The sequence below is a fragment of the Lissotriton vulgaris genome, chromosome 12, assembly GCF_964263255.1.
Source record: "Lissotriton vulgaris chromosome 12, aLisVul1.2, whole genome shotgun sequence".
Taxonomy (NCBI): domain Eukaryota; kingdom Metazoa; phylum Chordata; class Amphibia; order Caudata; family Salamandridae; genus Lissotriton; species Lissotriton vulgaris.
Genome location: NC_141700.1, coordinates 768,794,017 through 768,816,857, shown reverse-complemented (window position 1 = coordinate 768,816,857; position 22,841 = coordinate 768,794,017). Strand labels below are relative to the sequence as shown.

Genomic DNA, 22,841 nt, shown 5'->3' with positions numbered 1-22,841 from the left:
CTCAGGTGGCCACATGCAAAGGTCAGGTCTGAGTGTGGCCCCCGGGCCATACTTTGTGTATCCCTGCATTAGGCAGAGATCTGCATATCGGTCCAATGAAATTTCCATCAAGTGATCCTGTTGATCATGGATAGGTTGTTCAGAAAGTTCCATACTATATTTCCATCATACTCCGTTCGCACAAAAGACTGATAATTGCGCTCACCCTTTTCAGGAGTAAAAATATTCACACTCTTCAGAGACTAGGCACTTTACATTCAACAGAGTTGGGCTATAAGCTGGTCCAAAAGTACTTTCCTAGTCAGATTCCTCTGTATCAAATTGTCTTAGTGGGCAAGGGTACACTTGGCTAGGAAAAGTTTGTTCTAACATTATAGTGCCTGAAATGCCTTAGTCTGAAAGCATAGTTATTTCTGATTCTTTGGTAATTATCTTAGTAGATAGTGTCATTGTGGTTAATGTTCTTGATTCAGCAGCGCAATAAGTCATAGCTTACTGAATCCTATTTGATGATTTTTTTTAAAGATAGTGTTGATGTAGCATTTGATGTTGTAACAGTTAATTAAAGGCAGCACCACCATTGTAGTCTCTCATTGGTACAGTAGACCCTCTTCATTGAGGACATTGTACATCGTGTGGTCGTCCATTCCGTCCGATGGGATTCTCTTCTACAGAGACTATTCGTTGACTATGAATTTTTTGTAGACTAGTCAATGCAGGCATCGCCATTGGTTTTGATAGATAATGTTTGAGACCTAGTCACTGTTAGGACTTTGCGAGCGGATACTCTTGGGCACTTTTCTATAAGGTTTTTGTCAGTATTAGGACCGGACTCTGAAGCAGTCATGTCTGCCTTTGATTTTCTATGGGCTTTTTGCAAGGTTCTACATCAGATTATCCTTTAAAGAACGGCCAGAATGGGAATGCTCTCTAGAGAATGTTTTTCCACCTACTCCTTTGATGGTAAGAGAGCTGCTCCCACATGGGTTAGGAATCGAACCAGAGATGTGTTAATTGCTCTACCTCGACAGTGCAGTTTAAGTCCTTTTGAGCTCAGTAGACTGCAAACTTTTCAGCCAATAGTCTAAATATTGCTAAACAGATCAGAAAAGAAAAGGCCAGCACTCCCACACATTTTGAAAATATTCCTGTGACAACGTACAGCCAAATGCAAGTATTTTGTGCTGGTAGTGAGTTTTGGCAACTAGTGATCTGAAACATTGAGAGGAAATCTGCATCCCTTATATACAGGGCATAGCCTGTCTTTGTAAGCTGTGGAACATTTGGTGTAAAGCCAACATTCTGAATTTGTTGCTGGTTGGCTTGCCTCCGGTCCAATAGGGTCTGAATTCTTGTTTGGGCCCTTTGGTGGGTACTCCAATATCTTGAATAGATACCTTTCCTTTTCCTTGTGATAAACTGGTACTATTGCCGGTTTTTCAAGGAGAGAGGATATCTCCACTAGGAGCTAGAGTATAGTTTGTGTTGGGAGTCCTTTTGACGGAATCAATAGTGATAGACTTTAGTAGTCTAACCGCTCTATGCATTGTGTAAAACCCATTTGTCTGTTGTGATATTTCTCCACTCTACCAGATGTTTTGTTACACTATTATAGTGGCAAAGACTAGAATGAGCGTGTGGTTCATTGTTCTGCAAGCAGGATTTTGCGAGAGTAGTCCAAGACTGCTGAATCGGAGTAAGTCTGCTACAATTTGCTCTCTGGGAGTACTTGGGCTATTACGGTTAGGTTGATGCCCTAGTGCATGTAGGTAATTGGGCCAATGAGGGATAGAATACTCTGCCTGTAATTACCAGGTGTCCCTGCAACTAAAGCAGATAAAATGGCTTTTCTTCCAGGCCTGCTTCGAGCGACTCACTCTCAGCAGAGAACCAATGAGGACAGAGCCTAAAAAATGAAGATTCATTACTCTGGTGGGTATAAGGCTTCAGAGAAGCGCAAGAAAGCCACAAAGTAAGTCTAAGTTACACTGGCAGAAATTAGCCTCTGCCAGATCCACAGCATCGATGGCTGCTCTGATCATTTGACTGGAAACAGCATGCCCTTCGTTAAGGACTAAGGAAAGCTTGTCTTTTGGTACGTCAAAGTTAACCAACATAGGGCCCTATCACATCTGCCAAGTGCGGAGTCACTTGCTGTTTATCAGAGCAATGGGAACACAACTGCAGATTTTTTGCTCACTACGTCCATCTTTTTGCTCACTTTCAGGAGGGACTAATGAGCTAAAGACTGTTTTAGGACACTATTACAAAATAAGGCTTCAGTTCTTGCCATGGAAACACTGGGTCCGGTTAGGCAGCTTTATATTTTAGGCAGTCTTGGTGCTGCAGACTTTAGGGTACGGAGTCGAAAACTTTTCTTCTGCCAGGTCTGAAGCATGTAATCAAAAAAACAGGCCTGGTTGTAAAGTGTCCATAGAGACAAAGCTGTAGTGTGAACCTCCATTGGAATGAGTTGTGCTGCACCTCTGGGAACAGCAGCTCATTCAGACGTGTATGGCTCAGAAGGGGTAATTTCTAAACTAATGGCACAGGAGTTCCTTAGGGCAATGGCATTCGTAAAATAGTAACTATGGCGCCAGAGGATCAGCGATTGGAGGTTTAGTTCAAAGGCTGAAGAGGAATTTGCAGAGGGACTCAGCCAGAATGACCAGCATTGGCTCCTGGAAAAAGCTGGTTCTTCCAATGGGTTGACTATTTGGATGTACTGAGGAACCTGAATGGAGAGACTAGGTTGAATGCCTTCACATTCAATGCATCAGTCAATCTAAGGGTTGGTGAAAGATTTTCGGTACAGAGATACGTTTCAAACTCTAGGTTGGGGCTTCTGTGTGTGTTGGTGTCAAATTGTGGTGACAGTCAATGTTGCAGAGTGCCTACACTGGATGCAACATTGACAAATATTGTTGACCCACTGGTGTCGCCAAAGGTTGTCTACGTCAAAGGTGCTGATCTATTTCAAAAGAGCAGACTTCTATGACAAAGATACTTTATGAAGTAATTTCTCCCTGGAGGGTGGAGCTTTTAATGGGAGGAAAAAGGACACTAGAGGACCCCCTCTTCTCTGTCTTTTCTTTTCCCTCCTCCACCCAGAGTTCTTCCAGTTTACCTTTAAGGCCAATTCCCTCTGCCCTGGAGGGCTCATTTTTAAACAAAAGGAAGTTCTTTGACAGTGTGGGATGAGGCAAAAAACCTAAACAAGGCAAATGGGTCAGACACAGCCTTCTGCTCACAGAAGGGGAACTTCAGAAATGTATTCACTTCCCGTAAAGGAAAAAATCCCCAGAAGGTGTTTAAAAAGAAATGTCTTTCTTCAAGAGATGGTAAATGAAGGTTTCAAAAATATTTTTGAAGAAAAATCTAAGGAAAAATGAGGGTTAGCAACCCTGAAGTGATGGTCAGCAAGAGCTGGGAAAAAACTGAGGCTGTGAGCCAAACTGCCAGTAAGCATGCTGGGTAATGGAATATGCAGACTCCTAAAGTTGGAGTATGCAGAGCGCAGATCGCATTCCTGACCTGAGGCATATTTCCAGTCATCTTTTTCTAAATACAGTACAGGATTGTAGACGTTTTATTATGACATTTCTACACTAAATGCTTCAGTGTGGTTTAAAATTATAATATTACTATAGTTTTTATACAGAACACTATGTATGTTTGATTTGAGTCACCTCAGGCAGGACTATTCTAGGTTGATTCCATGAGAATACGAAGATTCAGAACTGATACTTTCCAGAGCCCATGATATAGCAGGCCAAGCTGCAAAAACATTTTTGCTTAGGTTAAAGATTACTCGCAAATTTACTGCACAGTGGGCAAGCTCAAACTTACCCCTGATATTCTGCTGAACTATCAAGGCTATCTAATCTGCCAGAACTATCACGCTGGCACCCCCTTATGGCATTCTAATAAAAAGTATCAACTATGGCCTGAAATACCTACACAATCAAATGGAACGCCATTCTGCAGGTCAGCGCCTTTTTCGAAAACCAGCTGCATCATTTCAAAATGATGCAGCAGCAGGCCCCCAACACCACTTATCTTGACATGATAGCACTATCTCCGATTGTTCTGGTCACACCTTCAGCCAGAATACTTTTAAAAGTAGTAATACAAGAGACTTCTGGGTTTTAGTTCAATTGAATAGGGCTAGTAGGAAATCTACTTCAACAGTAACTGAATGGGTTACGTTTTTAGATACGCACTTGAATCCTATTCCAGACATGGTTATGAACGCCACTAATTTTTGTATAAATGGAGTAGAAGAAAATACTAATACAATAATGATAACTGAAAACCGAGTATACAAACTTATAAACAGATCCAAAGGTGCCCCCGGCCCAAATGGAATTCCAGCTGAGTTTTAGAAGGAGAGAGCATTTTATTGGTCAACCTATTTAACACCAGTATTTAACCACATGGCTGCTGCGGGGATTTTTGCGCTGTGCTGCAAATTGCTATTTTGGTGCATTTATGACGAGCTCAGCATCAGCACACGACACCCGTGGGTGATGACGAGCTGAGCTCGTCATCAGCAGCGAAAGGGTTAATCACGCTCTGCAATCAAAATCAGTCCCAGTCTTGGAAGCAGGGCTGGAGTCTGGGTACCACGCGGGTGGACGGCGTCCCCACTTATTTTACTGGGAGCTTGATAACTGGAGGAAATGGAGCCACACATTTATTCACTCTTTGGCTTCTCTGGGGTGAGATCAGAGCTCATTCAGAATGCTACTCACGAGCTGGCTTCTCTGATGCAATCACATCTAAGGGGTGAGCAAGGGGAGGCAATGAGTGATGGTACAAGCCACCTTTCGGGACGTCACTTCCTGTTGTGACGTCAGCGTCCCCCATTTTATTTAGGACGTGTGCCCTGCTTGGAAGGGATCTCTAATTTCCGTTATTTATAAAAGAGGGGATTGGTCTCTCCAGCCAACTATAAACTAATCACGCTCCAAGATATTAAAGCTAAACTTTTTGCATCAATTCTCCTTAAAGAGTTAATTGACTGGGCAAATGATAAGCATTTCATTCCGCCGAACCAATTGGGTTTTGTACAAGGTCAAGGGACAGCAACGAACATTTTAACACTGGGAATAGTAATGGAAAAATATTAAATAAAAAAACTATATTTATGTTGTGGATTTTAAAGCTGCCTTTGACTGTTGATAGGCAAATTTTATGGAGGAAATTTGATTATGGTATTAGTCCCTGCCTTTTCAATGCAATAAAATATTTATATATACACTGAGACCTGGACAAGAGTCCGACTTGGGAATGGCACAAGGCTTTCTCGGAAAATTAATACAGCTCAAGGCTTAAAGCAAGGGTGTGTTTTAGCTCCTTTTCTATTTAATTGTTATCTGATTTTATGCGTGCAATGAACAATGAGTTCAGACTCCCCAAAGCTGTCAGAGAAACAAATATCAAATTTACTATATGCAGAGGACGTCGTCCTGGTCAAACAAGGATGGGGCTGCAGCGATTAACAAAACATTGATTTATTCAATTGAGAATAAAGTTACAAATTATACAAAAATAAAAGTAATGGAAGCAAAAACCAAGAAACTGAAGTGCAGTAAATATAAATGGTACCTCCAATGGCCAACCCAACTGCTAGCAAAAGTCTGGTTGCAGCTAACAGACTATTAGCAGTATTTGAATTAATCAACCAGTTATCCAGAAAGGTAAGAGGAAACATGATTTCCTTCTCAACTGAGCTGCAAACATGCCAAAAACTTAAACTCTGGAAGGTGACAGAAGTACAAACACTAACCACTTGAAGAAAATAGAGATCCCACTGCAAACCAAATTGTCTGAAAAGAGAATGATAATGTGAAAGTAGGTGTCCTGAGACCCAGGGGCATCAATGAATACAGTTTCTGCAACACCAGTACCTGGCACAGATTTGATATTTTGAACATTTCACTAAATAAACCGGCTTCACACACTGCATATCCTTGATTAGGAATGGACAGAAACACCATTCGTTCTTTAAGATCACAAGAGAAGTGAAGTAATTATCCTTCACTCAGAAACAAGCTCCCTCTTCAAAGCACTAGTGATGCTACCTCCACAAAGGCATTTCTTTGGGGAAGGGTGGGAGTGTCCAAAGAAATGGCAGGCTTACCATACATTACTACCTGCAACATTCGCTAGCCTCAAGTGCACAGCTGCCATCTACATTTATGCAGCAAAACTTCCCCCAGACATAGTATGCACCTGCTTGTTCAGAGGGGTTCTAAAGTTGAGGGAGTGGCACAAGCTGAAGAGGAAGAATGTCCCTGTCAGCACCTCTAAGATCCTTGTCCCTTCTGCAATCAAGAACAATTTAGCACCCAAAACTTCTGTTGAGTAATCTGCTTGTAAAGCTATCTAAAGTTCTAGCGGTGATCAGACTCAGTTTAAAACTTTTGAAGGCGACATCTGTTTTCTAACAGCGTAATCTATGCCTATTAAAAAGGCAAATGAAGTCCAGTAGTGCACTTCCACCCATATTGTTTACCAAAACCTCATGGAGTGCCACTCAATCCATTGTCAAGGCCAATTTGCATATTCTGCAAGGAGAAGATAACTCGAACTCTTGCCACTGCGAAGACCTACACCGACAAAGGGCTCAAGTTTGGCTCTGCCTTTGCCTCCACACGGATTACCTCACACAGCAGACTTGGGTGAGGAATTGTTGAAAGCGCATATTTCCACCCAAATTAGGCAAGTTAAACTTCGTATAATACAGTACGCGGACAACCTGGTACCACTGGATCAAACCCATATTGGGATGAAGGTGTTCAATATACTTCCCTCAACACAAGGAATGCTCTACAGTTGAATGGGGATAAAACTTAAGTATTTTCAGCCAATATTCAAAACACCAACTTAAACGGCAACTAGGTCTGCTAAAAATGGGCACAATTAGTAAACTGAATTATCTTGGAGTCTGGCTGTCAGATATTGGTAAACCTACGCTGTAGGCCATTGCATTGTCAGGAAAAGCAACCAAAACGACATATGCTGTATCCAAATTACAATAATCTAAACGGTCACTGCTGAGGCAATCAGAAGAGTCATAAGGGGAAAACTACTACGCACAATAAACTACAGCCACCTTGCTTTTCACAGCAAGCTTACTGAGTCACTAGAGCACAGCCACACAGCACCATATACGAAAATATTTAGCATCCCAAAAAACACCCGGCGTACATTGATTGATCTCTAGTTTGATTTGGCGGACATGGTGTAAAAAAGATAATCAAGTTCCTTCACCAAGTGACCAGGGCGAATCCAGAGTCCTTGTGAGGTGCACTAAACGCAATTTCTCACTAAAGAAAGCAGCAGGTCAAATTATCCTGGAATGGCCAGAGTTGCACTAAATATGGCTTTGACATTTTGTAGATCCACCAACTACAGCCTGACTAAAGTAAACATTAAAGGAGCATGGAAAGAAGGCCCCAGGAAAACGTGACCTAAACCTAATCAGACAAATTAGAGGAGCATGCAGCATCAAACATGGTAACCTTAGCCAACCCTATCTGAAGGCAGGAATTGAAAGATCAGCTTTAAAGAATATACTAGCAACTAGGCTTTTAACATATGGGAATACAGGGCCCACTGGAAGAACTTGGCAAAGGGACATGGACAAAGCCAGCTGTGTCAATACCACTCTGAATCAGCTGCACACTTATTACTGAGCAGGCCTGCTGCATTAGAGGCGAACCTACCCAAGGTCCATCTTCGTGCAGCATGGGATAATAACATGCTAAGTGGCGATGCTGCTCATTTATACCAGCACCTCTAAAGGCATTAGCCCAGTTCAGCACTTTGTTTGGAAGGTTCATACAAAATGCCAGCCTCCAACAGGGACAGCAACTTAACATGAAGTCATATTTTGGTGCTTGCAATGGGAAGAAAAGATTGGACCGTGAGCATCAATCAACTGGCACCTTCATAAAGCTTGAAAATGAGCAAAACATTAGCATTGTCTAGCGTTTAATGAGTACGCCTGGTCAACGAGGTTCTTTGTATGCCCTCCGAGTACATTTACACTGGTCACTTGTGTGTGAAGCACCAGCATGTGGCACTCTAGAATACCACTAGCATTGCGTGTTCAGCCATGTACATTACAGCACCTTGCAATCCAACATCCAAGCACATAAGTAGCATGTGGCACTCATGAACACTGCTCCAGTATTTTTTGCCTAGGCCTATATAGTATGGCAACTTGCATTTTGACTGCCACATACATAGGTAGAGCGTACGGTTGTCTGTTGCACTATCATGTAGCATTTTAGAGCTCAGCCCTACATTGCGTGGCTTTTACATTACGGTCAGGTACATAAGTAGGGTGCACCGATTGTTGTACTAGCATGTAGTAATTCAGACCACCACCATAACACTGCGTGATCAGGCATTTATGCTATGGTCTTGTATTGTGACAGCCAAGTACATAAGCAGAGCTCATTTGCCCGGGCATGAGGTGGATTCCTGCATATCAGATTAATTATATAGAAAGGCACATCGCACTTCTAAGTCCTTAGGTAAAGCTTATTTACACTTATGTGGCGCATTGTTGCACATTAGTTGGATTATCAAATCCGAAATTGGAAAGTCAACCAATACTTTTGCACTAGCTTGTCACTTCTTGGTTGAGGGGCCTTTACTTTAACCTTGCACTTTAGCATTCTTAGGAAATCATGCGGGCCGTTTTCAAACTTAGCATTCCTAAGAAATCATGTGGGGAAAGTTTTACAATTTACTTGAAATTGTTTATGCCCTTATCTTGATAAATTGTATATCTGTTTGTTACGGTGGCCCTTACAAAATAGAAGTTATGGACCCTCAATCTTCTGACACTGTGCTAATATATGGTCAGACTTGTTGCATATTTGGGTGCAATTTTACATGTTTATTCTTAAAATGTTATTTTATGGGAACATGTTTGTAAAGATTTAAAGCAATCCTACAACAACATTCTATACATATTTTGCATGCATGCATTCTTGTTGTCCTGGAGGTTCATTAATAGATTCTTGAAATGATCAGGAAATTATGGAGGAGCCAAAGCCGATAACTTCCTCCTCACTTGTGGACCAGGGTAGCAAACGTGTTTCCCTTGAGCTAATCTAATAGACAAACCATTTCCAGAGAATCCAGTTGTACACTCCCCATGTATTAGATTCCTGAGAAAAGAACCCCACTTCAACATACCAGCTTAAGACTACACTACCAAACTTTCCATACCTCACATTCACAAGAACACAACAAATCAGATAATAACTTCTCTTCAATAACACGTTCAACATCGGATAATAGACCAGTGGAGGTTCCGACTATGCACCCCTAAATAAATGAACACTAATAGCACAACTCTAGGCTATTAAACTATTCCAAGAACACCAAGCCTTAAAGGCCTAAGCAAGCAAGCTAACCTGACAAAATATACCAGCTGTGTGTCAAGTTTAAGCACCATGTTAAAAGGATTTCACTGGTGAAAAAAGGATCGACTACAGAAGAACATTATGGCGAATAAAGACTTCTATGAAACTTCCCCCATTGACATTTTAAACACTTCAGTCATTATCCATGGCACCTTTGAATGAGATTGCCAGATCTACAAATTACGAATTAATCAACTCAGACAACTTTATTGTGGTCAATAGACCATAGAAGTGCAAAATAAGGAACATGTTGGTAAAAAAAAATATTAGATAGATCTTAAAACCCCGAAGGCCCAATGTTTACAACTCCGAATTTCTGCAGTTACCCACTCCGCAGATAAAATGAATTACATCTCGTAGATAAAACCATATAAAAAGTATGTACAATACATTAAAAAAACGGTGTAGATAAGTTTCACAATCTACAACATGCAATGAACATAGATCACCACATGGGGGTAACTCAGGAAAAAAAGGTGATGAAATTTTAAAAGCGACCTGCGCATACACAGATAATAAAAAGCGTGATACCTCAAATACAATGGGAGCTAGAGTATTGTACTTTAACAGTCTAAAAGCCTCCACACAAAGTCTGGTGCCCAGGTTTCTGCATAACTGGATCAGCCACAGACGCCTGGGATTTCTATAACCTGGGCAAAAAAAGACTACTTGTAGCTCTGATTCCTCTGCATGGTCACATACAGCAAGTCTAGAACAGATGCACGTTCCTATTTGTTCATGAAGGCGCGAAGTGGGAGGGACCCATGCATAAATTGGACAGAGTTCTCGCTAGCGCAGGTTGTCTCATCCAGGGCAGGCTCTAGGCTATATTGATCTTTGACCCTCATGAAGGAGGTTGCCAGGGAGCCTGCCACCAAACACTCATGTATTTTGACTAGTCTATCTTCCCTGTATCCCTGCACCAGTTCCTTGCGAGAAACTAAGACACATGCTTCCTCAGGTATGTGCCATAGGTGCGCTCTGCCTATATTCTGGAGGGTGTCCCTAATATAAGCTAACCATGGTATTTTACAAACACCGTTCATAGTCAGAACATCCTTGAACTCATCCCGGTAGACAGCCAATTCCGAGGTTGCCCATAAGCAGCGCAAGTGGAGTAACTGTCTAAGGGCAATATCTTCAGCAGTGGTGTTATCCCTAGATCTAAGCGCAGTGGTATAAGCAGAGTTCTAGGTGGAAGACCTAGAATCTGTGTGTATGCATTCTCAATCTTAGTGATTTTTCCTAGAGAATGATGCCCCAAGAGTTAAGCCCCATATGTAGCAGAACTCCTGGTTTGCATTTTATAAATTTCCACTATTGGGCTGATGGGCTTGAATGGGGAGTTCCTAAATAGCTTCAATAACCCTGCTGTGTTCTGCACCAGCTTCAGACTGGTTGTGTTAATCTGCACCCTCCCAGGCCATTTTTTCGGTCAGAGTAACCCCAAGGTAACCAAAAACAAAAACCCTCTCCAGGAGAGTACCATGCAAGCTAGGATTGAAGCAGGTCGTACTAATCAGGTTGAAGACCATACATTTGGTATTCAAGGAGTTGATCTCAAGTCCTCCACTGTCACAGAAGGCCTTGAAGTGGTTGAGGATCTTCTGTATGCCTGTTGGTGTTTTTGAGAGCAACAAAGTATCCTCAGCAAACATCATGGCCGGTATTTTCCTGCCAGCTATCTTTGGTGAATCATTATCCTTTCCCGCATTTAACATATCCACAAGTGCATTGATGAACAAGCAAAAATGGGTGGGTGAGAGCACACAATTGTCTTACCCATATATCAATTGGAATGGCTGAGGTAAGTCCCGCGCTTGCCAATCTAATTTGGGTACAGTTGCCTTCATGCAAGCGCATAAACATATGGCAAAGATAGGGAGGCACCCTAAAAGCACTTAAAACGGCCCACAGCTTTTCTCCTGGTACCAGATCAAATGCAAATTTAAAATCCACAAAGATCAAATAGAGACTGCCAACCTCTATTGTCACTGTTTTCCAGTACAAGAGTTAAAGCCTAAAGATTTGGTCCATGGTTGAAGTCTTTTCCCTAAAACCAGCTTGCAATGGGCTTAAGATGCTGTGTTCATCCTTTAAGGCTTGAAACCGGATTAACCGCACCCTGGCAAAAATCTTCTAACTTACATCAATTAAGCTTATGGGCCTGTAATTAGAGAGAGGGAGGGGGTGAACCCTTTTTATGAAATGGAAAAATTTCCACACCTGCCCATGTTGATGGAATAGCCATTCCCTGAAGTATGGAGTTAAAGACCAAAGGTTGGAGGCCCAAATAGTTTGCGAGCGAAAGATCACCTGGGATCTTAGAGACCTGGAGATTTGGAGGGGTCAATTTCTTTAAAGAACTCATTATCTATTTGAGAGCTGCAGGGCCTCTTGATGCATATTTTGCAAAGGAGTGTTCTCATGGGTTAGGTTGATAGCTACATCTCCTAATCCTTGGTACAGTATCTCAAAATATTTTCCTTTATCCGCAACGATGTTTGGATCAATGGCCAACAGCCCTTCCCTGCTGCAGTTATTGACTATGCACCTTCATATTTTGGGCAGAAAGGGCCCGCTTTGAGGACTCCCATTTTTCCATCTTCCAATGTTTTTGGGTATGTGATGCAAGCCCTGTAGAGCACCCTATTTGCTTGTGCACAATACACTATTATAATTCCATGCAACAAACACAGAATGACAAACTGATCAAATGGTCTACACTCACCATTTAAGGACAAACGTTTACCTCTAAATTTGGCTGCAGACACACCTAATACAGTATAGACAAACTTGGATCATTAAGAGGTAAGTGCGTACTAAACCTTTTTCCTTTCATAAGCTTTTGGGCGTCTTGTGGGAATTAAATCTGAAGCAAATATGCACCTCCAAGAGAAGATCTAACCACTGGTAGAGACATGAGGCCTAAAGCAGCTCTTTCAATTGGGTCACAGGTGCCTCAAACAATTTCCTGAAAGGACTGTTTACCCTTCTAATACATTTGATTTTCTTTCTTATTATGCAACTTGAGGATCAAAATCACGGCAGCCTTAACAGTGGTAAAATATGTATGAGAAACTGTACCCTCAGATTCAGGAATATTAGTTTCTGGCTGTGGTTAATCCATTTACAGTGAGATTAGAAAGTTGAACCAAGTCAAACGCCAGCAAAAACTATCCTATCAGAATAAGAGCCTATGTCAGGGTGCCAAAATAGTTCCAACAATCTTTCGAAAGATGCTCTCTGCCTTCAGCTTGCCAAATTGAAAGATCTACTCTAAAAAAAAAAAGCAGCAGTGCCATCCCATATCACAACAGATGTCAGGTTTCTGTAAAGACAAAGAAGCCATCAAAAGAATGGCTTTCAGCATAAAACAGACCAGAGAAAATTATGACTGCCTGCCAGACAGCAGTATTAAAGGCAAGATTCAAATTGAAGGTGCCAATCACTTGCGAAATTGAAGTTGATACTGCAACCTCCTTTGGGTCCAGCACCACTACCCCAGAGAAAGGAGAAACTCCTAAGCACTGCCTCAGCAAACGCTTGCATTTACCCAATTAAGATCCCAGCCCTTGGCAATTCATCTGAATTGGTCGCACGAACAGGACTGGCACTTGCCATCTAACCCTCTTAACTTTTCCTGGCATGACATGTACGCTTCTTGGAATTCTTGTCTGCTCCAAGATAAGTGACCTTACTGTACCTAGACATTCTTGGCCTAGCTGTGGTCTGAGAAGGAAAACATTACCTCTCGAAAGACGCAAACATTAGGTTTGACTACCATTCCGCATGTGGCTTGAGTTGCTTTCTCTGAACATGAGGAAGGGTTACTGTCTTTACCCAGGAAAGAAAGGCTGTATTTAAGAACCAATGACTGACATCCGCTTCCTACAAGATTTGTCAGGCTTGAAGCAAAGACTTGAGATGGCACTAAAATAATCGCAAAAAATGTTAATAGCTTCAAATCCCAAGTTAATTAGTGCCATGGAAAATACATCTATTTCATCACCACTTGCCTCCTATGGTAGTCCGCACATTGAGGAATCTGAAATGCAGCATCCACTGTTGGCAGAAATGGGTAAGTGCTATAGAAAAAAACATCCAGTCTGGCACCTACGAAGGCGATTCAAGTGAACATGCTGCTGGAATTATTAATTAGAAATGTCTTGTGCCTACAGCCCACAGAAAACTTCTTTAATATGCTCACGATAAACTATTTTGGTGTGAAGTTAGGCCTTCGTACTAAACGGTCTTTCAACCTAGTTCTAAAAAGGCATAAAGCATTATGGGAGGGAACTAAGGTGACATTAAGGGCTATCCAGGACTTAACTGCACACCACGAGTGACATGCTAGGCCAGAGCTTTCCAAACTCTGTCGGGACACAGTACTGGGTCACCTGCCATGTGTGGGTGTGTCGCACAATGATGCATAGCTGCCAAGGTTTCAGATTGCTATCATGGTTTCCTCTACAATCAGCGGGCACTACAAAGGATTCCACTGCATTCAGTAAATACTTCAGTGGAGCCTCTGAAGTGCAGCTGATGGTGGTCATGCTGCGCTTTCCAACTACGTGTTTTTAGTCTTTAGAAATGCTAATGGGGGACGTTTAAATACCTACAGGGCCATCATTAAACAGCAGGAGACAATTCCCAGAGCTTTCGCTGCAGCCCAAATCCCTTTTGCAAAGTCCACAGACCTCTGGATCCTCCACCTTGTATTCTCCTCTGTCTGACTGTGGCGTCACACGTGCTTGTCTGAGGCCTTAACGGTCGGTATGCTGGTTGATCTCATTTCAGCAGCCTCTGCTATTTTTGCTGGCCATTCACCTCTGCAGTACTTGTTAAACTTTTCTGTACTAGACTTTTGGTTCTAGTTTATAAAATGCAAATAAAATATTTGGGAACAAAAAAGTGTAAGAGGCACTGCTAGAAGTCTGGGCTGATCTTGGGAGGCTGATGCCTTTTACCTGAAATGTTAGCTTTAGAAAAAAGAAGACTAACAGGTTAACGTGATTTAGTCCTTACTAGACTGTACCTCACCTGTACTTTGAAAACCCTCCCCCAACCTCCTTAGGTGGTTCATGCTACGCTTGCTACACAGCTTTAGCGTGTCGCGAAATGATGCATGTCTCAAAAGTGTGTCACCAACATAAAATGTTTGGAAACCTGTGTGCTAGGCAGTCAGTTTGTCCCTTTTACTCATAAGTAAAGATTCACTCAAGTTACCATGAGTTATTATGTAGTACCATGAGGACATGTAAAATATGTTGACCAAGTCAACAACGAAACATTTTTAAAAAGTAACAGTTGTTTTTCCAAAGCAATCAGAATAGGCAAAATAATAAAAGCTACCAAGTGAAAAAACCTTCCTCAGGGCTCACCTTCTCGCCTTCAACAACGTCAAACTCTACCACCTCACCATCCCCTACACTGCGCAGAAACTTCCGTGGATTGTTTTTCTTGATGGCTGTCTGAAGACAAACAATTGAACAGTGTCAGAAAACTGTAGACATTCAAGGCAGTTGAAAATGTTTTACAAGTTAAAAACAAAGGTTTTATCATACAAGGTATGATAAACATAAAATTGCAAAATTCTACAATCCATGACAATACAATACATGTCCTTAGCCGCCAGATGCTTTACAGAAACTAAGCCAACGTTTCAGAAAATGCCATATTAACCCTTCCATCAAAAATCCCAATTGAAATCGCAACTACCTCAGGAAAAACTAAATTTTAGAAACCTCCACATCTGATTTGACCTTTGTTACAAATATACCTGTATGCTGAACCCAATCAGCAGGGTTCTGTCATTTCAGCACTTGTTAAATAAACCTATAGAACCATTTACCAGAATGCCTAGTAGTATTTCATATTTCAAGTGAAGCAACTTGCCATGACTTACCCCAGAAAGCAGGTTTTAGATTTAACGGTCTTCAACCTCTTAGCTGATAATTGTACATGTTCTCTGAGCATTTAAAGGATTGATGCAACCCAGCTCAGAGTTTGTGACAATACATTTGTATGAACTGAAATACTGTAAATGGCTTAAGTAGGCTCCAGTTACTGGAAATACTGACAGTCAAGAAGCGATTAAAATCTGAGACAAGAGTAATGGATGGGTAAGGAATGGGTTTGCACGAATTGAGGGATGGTGTCCCAGATTTTAAAGGACTGTACAAGCTTTTCAAGATCTATCTTAGCAAATTTCAGTTAACACGTCTGTTTTCAGAGGGTCGACTAAATACACAGGAAGGTTGTCTATCACGTGCATCTATACAAAGAGGGGGGACCAGGAGCCAGTTAAGGTCCAGTGCCTGTGCTGCTACCGTGAAGCGTATTATTCAAACAGGGGCACTGTTCCAGATGAGGGGTACAGGTAGTCAGCCACTCAATACAGAGTAAGAGAAAGGTGTAAGTAGCTCTAGGATATGAGGCCCACTTGTGAGAGGAAAGAGCAAGTCTAGTCTTAATGCCCTCACACACCCCGAAGGATGTCAAGCTTCATCATTGGGCGTTTTGCTCCTCATCAGGCCGGCACTGCAATGCCCTACAGGACCCCAGAAGGGTCACTTTAGCAGACATCTTTTAAGACAAAACACCATGTGGTGCATGCAGGTGTGTGGAGTGGGTCCTATAAGTGAAGTGGTGCGTGCAAAGTGAGTCTAAAACTGTTTAAGGGTTACCCGAAGTATGATTTTTAATGAGAGGGCACCCTTGGCAGACTAAAAACCTGTAGGTTAGGTGTTACCTATGTAGGCTTAATGAGCCCTAGGTAACTAGAGAGGTTGACCTGTTTCACGCCTGTGTGGTCAAAATAGACCCCTGGCACTTCCTAAGGACCAAGAGAACAAAATAAATAAAGCGGCTCCTGGATACCACCTAAAAATTTGAGGAGAGTTTCTCCATAGGCTAGTAGGAGTCGAGTGCATGCACCTTGCATGCAGAAGTACGGTTGGGGTAGGTGCACAAGAGCCGGCACCCAAGCAAAACTACCAGTAAGGTGCAGGCGCTCAACTCCTACTAGTCTATGGAGCAACTCAAATTTTAGGTGGTATCGAGGAGCGGGCAATATTTAACTAGTTATTGCAGTTAGACTGCAGGGTACACTTACCGTGCCCGCCCGGATATCCATTGTGGGTATCCACCCTTTCACTTATCACATGCACTACACTATTTTGTTCTCTTGGTCCTGAAGAAGCGCCACGGATCTGTTTCAACCACACAGGCGTGAAACATGTCGACCTCTCTAGTTACCTAGGTAACACCTAACCTACAGGTTTTTAGTCTGCCAAGGGTGCCCTCATTAAAAATCATACTTCGGGTAACCCTTAAACCGTTTTAGACTACCTTTGCACGCACCACTTCACTTATAGGACCCACTCCACACACCTCCACACACGCTATATAAAAACATAAATAGCTAAATAAAAAATCAATCCATCCTGTGTGATACGGGCACCCCCTGGGGGGGGGGGGGGGCGCACTCTCCCCTTCCATGAGCCCACGAGCGCGGTCCGCTCTGAAACAAAAGATCTCAAATAAAGAGCCCCTTCGCGGGAGCCCGTCAGACATTGCAGCACCAGTCTGACGAGGAGTAGAGCCCATATGATTAAGCATGACACCTAGCTTGCTGGGTGTGTGAGGGTTTTAGTTCCCAAGAGGGAATCCCCCTTCCCTCTTGAATATCTTTCACTCTACACTATGCACACACACACTCCATTCGCATAGTCCTACTGGGGAACTTTATACTTCTTTTTGCTACTAGGCTGGACAAAGCCCAAAACTAGTAAACAAAAGTTTTCACCTCCGCGAAACGCTGCTGCGCAGCTGTTCGCCAGGCGAAACCTAAAAATCATACTTCGGGTAACCCTTAGACCGCTTTAGGCTCACTTTGCATGCACCACTTCACCCTTTTAAAGGACCCACACACCTGCATGCACCAAATGATGTTTTGTCTTAAAAGATCTCTGCTAAAGTGACCCTTCAGGGGACCCATAGGGCCTTGCAGGGCCAGCCTGACGAGGAGCAAAACACCCAATGATGAAGCATGACATCCTTCGGGGTGTGCGAGGGTATTAAAAGACAATACTTGATCTTTCCTCACAAGTGGGCCTCAAAACTCCTAGGACTACTTACACCTTTCTCTTACTCTGTATTGAGTGGGTGACTACCTGTACCCCTCATCTGGAACAGTGCCCCCCATTATATTAATACGCTTCGCCTTCACGGTAGGAGCACGGGACCTTAACTTGATATCATGTGTTCCAGTGCCAGAGAAGTTAGAAGACCCTAGGTCAGTGTTTCCCAAACTGTGGTCCGCGGACCCCCAGAGGTCCGTGACACATTCCCAGGGGGTCCGTGGGCAACAGTTTTAAAAGCACAGAAACGTTTCTTGATTAATTAGTAGCTTTCCAGCAACAATAAAAGTGTCAAGAAAATGCCAGTGATTAATGTACCTGCTGGAGAGTGAGGAGAGTTTTGTTCAGTGGCAGCTTTGATTTAACTAATGTAGCACAGAGGGTTAATGTGCCTACTGCAACGAACGTGTAACATGCATCTTAAAAAGCAGTATTTTATGTGCCTAGGTTCGTAGTTATTGCTTTTGTCACAGATTCTTTTGTTACTGTGCACTTCATAAGTGACAATCGTAATCTAGCAGAGGGACCTATAAACTGTCAAAGAGCTGCTTGCAAACTGCATGGTACCAGTTAGTAACTTATATTTTGTCCCAGTTATTAATTATTCTGATGCTGCTAAAAAGATATATTTGGGTTGAAATACAATTTTAATGTTAAAGTCAATGCTAGCCACTGTGTTATGTTCTGAATCCTGAGTTTGTGCTTTTCCTGACCAAGCACTCTTTAAACATTTTACATACACACTGATTTACATGTATGATTCAATGTCTCTATATGTGTGTGATGTAAAGTGCTCTGACATCCTACAATGGTATGAGAGATGCTATAAAACAAATGAAATACATGTGACAGAGGGGCTATTACTTCAATATAAAATACGATCTGTTTTTATATGCGCGAACTGGTTCGCAAGCCCGTTTGTGCATTCAAAAACCTATTGGGCCATGTACATAGCCTATTTTGCAAGTCGCAATTTGTTTGCGACTCTCTAAATAGGTTTTGCAACTTGCTATTTGGAAGGGGCATTCCCTTCCAAATAACGAGTCTCAAAACCATGTACAAATGTTTGCGGTCGCAAAACAGTCACAATTACCACCTACTTCAAGTAGATGGTAATGCATTCGCAAATGGGAAAGGGTACATGCAAAATTATTTTTTAAGGGCAGGCAGGGGTCCCAGGGACCTCTGCCTGCCCTTAGAAAATGAACAGAAAACGTTTCATTTTTTTTTTTAAATGCATGGTAAACAGGCTGCATTTTTTTTTAAAACTGCTTTATTGAAAAGCAGTCCGATACATGGTGGCCTGCAGAGCCCAGCAGGCCACCATCGCTGGGAGGGCTGGCATTCCCAATGGGCTTGCAAATTGCGAGAGGCTCATTAATATTAATGAACCTCGCAATTTGCGACCACATTTGAAATCCCAAACAGTGTTAAACACACTGTTTTACATTTCATTTAGCGACTCGCAATTTGCCACTCGCAATGTGTTGCCAATTGCGAGGCGCTAAATGAAATGGTCGTACATCTGGCACCAAAATTCTTAGTACGTTGAGTATTTGTTTTGTGTGCACACTTGTGTATTTTTTTCGAATTACTGTTTTAATGTTTGAAAGTTAACTCATACAAATTCTATGGGGGTCCCCGGATTCCAGTGGTAACTCAATGGGGGTCCTCAGGAGTCAAAAGTTTGGGAACCACTGCCCTAGGTGATTCAGTTAACAGATGGCACAGTGGCTAAACGTTGCACATGATTCCCCATAGTACCTCACAATGTTAGTAAAGATGGTTGCTTATGCTCTTCTGTTAATGTGAATGTGTAGCCCTATTTATATACTTGCAGAATGTCCCGATATTGTTCTTAAAAGTCTGGTCACCGTACATATGAAGTAGTTTAAATAGCCTTTGAAAAAAGGAGTGGAAAAGGGAGGGCATTGTAGTAAGGGTTGCTTCGACAGTAAAAATAATAATGTGGTCGTGGTATGCAGCAGTGACTACTGCATTAGGGTTCTTGTGTCCCCGTACTGTTTTCGAATCTTTGAGGGATTATGTCCATGCACGCATTTTATAACTGTACAGGTTACACTAAACCAGAGCATGATAGTTTATTACAGTAGTGTTTCGCTGAAAATTATAGTATACATCTTAAAAATAAGTAAAAGAAAAGGTTTAAAAATGAGGGCTAGTATGTTTGAACTCCAGAAAATTTACAGAATTCCCAGAGTTGAGACCATTTTATATAAATATTGCAACACACGTACCAGCTGCGCCAATCAGATTGACGTTCAGTGAGAAACCCAATTAGCAGCAGAACGAGCAGCATCTGTTTTCGTGATACCACTGCCTGGCAGACTACGGTGAACTGCATGCCTAAACTACAATTCTTTTCAAAGTACACAATGTATCATATTGGTCCTGTGTGTTGCTGGCTGCACACATCCTGCTGGAGGAACACGTCTCAGATGCTTAAAATGGCACAGGAAGCAAATTCGGCGCTACAATGTGCTACACCGTAACACTTCGGCGAGCCTAGAACAGCCACTGCGTTATTTAGACTGGCTACCAAGCGGCAAATGCCTGAGATTTACAAAGTAAAAACGTAAAACTTACTAAGCCACGTGACAAACTCCGGCCACTCAGAAAGGTAAAGTATCAGATTAAACGCCCCGGTAGTCATGCAAACATTTTATCTATCCAGATTTGATTCTCAGTGCAAAATGTCACCCCATTCTAAAAACCAAGTACATTTCAGCACATGGGGTGCTTAAATTCAGCTCTTATCCAAAAAGATGCCTTTCTACAGATGACGACATACTGTTTAGCACTCCTAGTTAAGACAAGGCTACCTGCCCTGATTTAGTGCAGGCCCTTTTAGGCCCGGCTGTACAGTTTCCTATTTTTTCCCTGCCTCGAGTCTGTAAACTTACTATACAAAATATTTTTCCGATGTTAACCTGGCAGCAAAGGTGTACTTATTCTATGAGGTCCGTCACCCTTTAAAGCATGATAAGTAGCCCGCAAAATAGAACTGCTGTTGAGACAACCGAATGAGAATAAAAGTGAAGATGCTCACCTGGTGCACAAAGACATCTTCTTTGGTGTCATTCCTGTGGATATGAAAGACATTAGAATTATATGGCGAAACTCCATGTAAAAAGAATATGGACACATGCAACCACATACAGGCACTGTAGACTGCGCAACTTGTCACAAACTAGTTCCATTACCAACTAACAATCAACAATGTCCTCTGCTTCAACAATAAAATATAATTAAATATAATTGCTCTCGCCGAAGTTTCACAGACAATTTTAAAGTTGGTTGTGTTAATGGACTTTAAAAAGTGACTACGTTCTATCACATGAAAAAGTGGCCAGCGCTCAATTCCGCAGGCGTTGTTGCCACAGAACAGCCACTAATCACTTCAAATACAAACTCCTCCCATCCCAACTTCGGACACCCAAATTCTCATACTAGCTTCCAGAAATTTCACCAGAGTAAATATTTCACTTCGTCCCATCAACATATTAAGTACCTGTTTATGAATCCGTAGCCATTGCGGACATTGAACCATTTCACTGTGCCTTGCACCTGTGTTGCTAATAGAACAGAAATTAGTCAGTTAAAGGCTTGTTACCATTCGACGAGGAGGCACATGGTTTAAAACTTTAACGTATCTCCCATAAACTGCTTACACCATTCATATGTTCAGCATCGTCACAGTCTGCACCCTCCGTCCCTGTGAGCTTTTTCGTACCTTGTCAGCCACCCAACCATTGCCAGACATTAATACACCACCTAACTTAGCATCTATGTACTGCTGCCTCCGTGTTCTCACATACAAAACGTGCACTCATCACACTTCCTACTTCATACCTACCCTAGAACTCACCCAATTTTTTTATATATATTTTAGGCACCTCTACTCCACACACACGGTTGGAATACCTCCATCCTCACCATACATCTCATAAGCACCCCCGGGAGAGGCTTTTCACACACTCTGCTTTATCGTACCACTTCTACCACTCATCACTGCCTATAGTTTGCACCATGACAGTCTATTCCGAATCCTGCGCTGTCATGTAACATGGTGCATTCTGGGGATTGTGGTTTTATTGTGCCTTCGTGGAGTTCAACCTCACCCAACTACCTAGGAATTGTATGTTAAAAATGAAGGGCTCGAAACCATGCATGTTAAGACATGGAAATCTGAGTAGGACACTAACCAACACCCAGAACTGTAGCAAGAACCTCTTAACCATCAACAGCATGCCTCGTTTCTTAACTCACTAGTACAGACACTGCCTAAGCACATTAAATCCAGGCAAGGGTCATACCCCATACTGTCCCTCGCACTATACATTATCCTGCTCCTTTCCACGTCACCCTACTCGATATCCCAGTCTGCAACTTAACTACAGCCCTCACGGTTTACTTTACACCTCACTTTAGAGGCCCTGCTTGCCAAGCTCCCTTTTCTTTACTCCGCTCGCCGCTGCCCCCTACACCAAAACGTTGTTGCCTCCTTCCGGATGACATCCCACCCTTCGTAAAACTGGCCATGACGCCTGCTTGTTGCCCCACCAAAACACCCCACGGCTACTCCCATCAAACACTTGGGCCTTGCTGCCCCGCGACCAACCCCCAGCCAATGGCTGCCGCCCTCGCACCGAGGCCCTCTCCGCCCTTCCGCCCCCCAGCGGCCCATGGCCCCTACCCAGCACCCTCTTGTCCGCCTGCCCCCGGACTGCGGCCGGTTTCTGCGCCGCAGGCTCGGCTTGGGTGGGCTCGGGGGGCCCGCGGGTCTCCACGTCGCACATGCTCCACCCGCTTCCGCGATCCCTTGGTTCTTTTCGGGTCCGGGTCCGGTTCCCCCGGCGACCAAAACCAGCGCGAGAGCCGGTGCGCGACCGCGGGCCCCGCCCTTTATCAGCTCCGCAGCCTCATTGGCCGCCGGCGCCCATTGGCCGCGCGCCGGAGCCCTCCGCTCCTTCCCCATTGGCTGCGTGCCGCGCGGGCGGGAAGACAGCACAAACGGCACCAAACCGGCCAGCTCAGCGGAGCCGGACGTGAAGTCAGATTAGTCGGTGTTCCTGCACGTGCGGATGGCGCGCGGCTCCAGTTTGAAGATTGTAACCATAGCAACGCCAAGACGCGGGTGCAAGGCCTGGCTTTTAAACAGTATAAAAGAAAAGAAATAATAGTCCCGGTATAAGTCTCCAAAAAACAACACAATGTTATTTAAGTC

At 43.0% G+C, this 22,841-nt stretch overlaps 1 protein-coding gene across 1 annotated transcript in view; it reads right to left on the bottom strand.

The window, feature by feature from the left end:
* Positions 1-22,485, bottom strand: part of YBX2 (Y-box binding protein 2) — a 138,157-nt gene extending 115,672 nt beyond the window's left edge. The window contains exons 1-4 of the mRNA XM_086946617.1: positions 22,311-22,485; positions 21,126-21,189; positions 20,664-20,697; positions 14,834-14,923 (exon numbers count right to left, since the gene is read on the bottom strand). Of these exons, the coding sequence (XP_086802743.1) occupies positions 14,834-14,923; positions 20,664-20,697; positions 21,126-21,189; positions 22,311-22,413 (291 nt within the window). The 5' untranslated portion in view covers positions 22,414-22,485. The remainder of the gene's footprint in view (positions 1-14,833; positions 14,924-20,663; positions 20,698-21,125; positions 21,190-22,310) is intronic.
* Between the last annotated feature and the right edge of the window lie 356 nt (positions 22,486-22,841).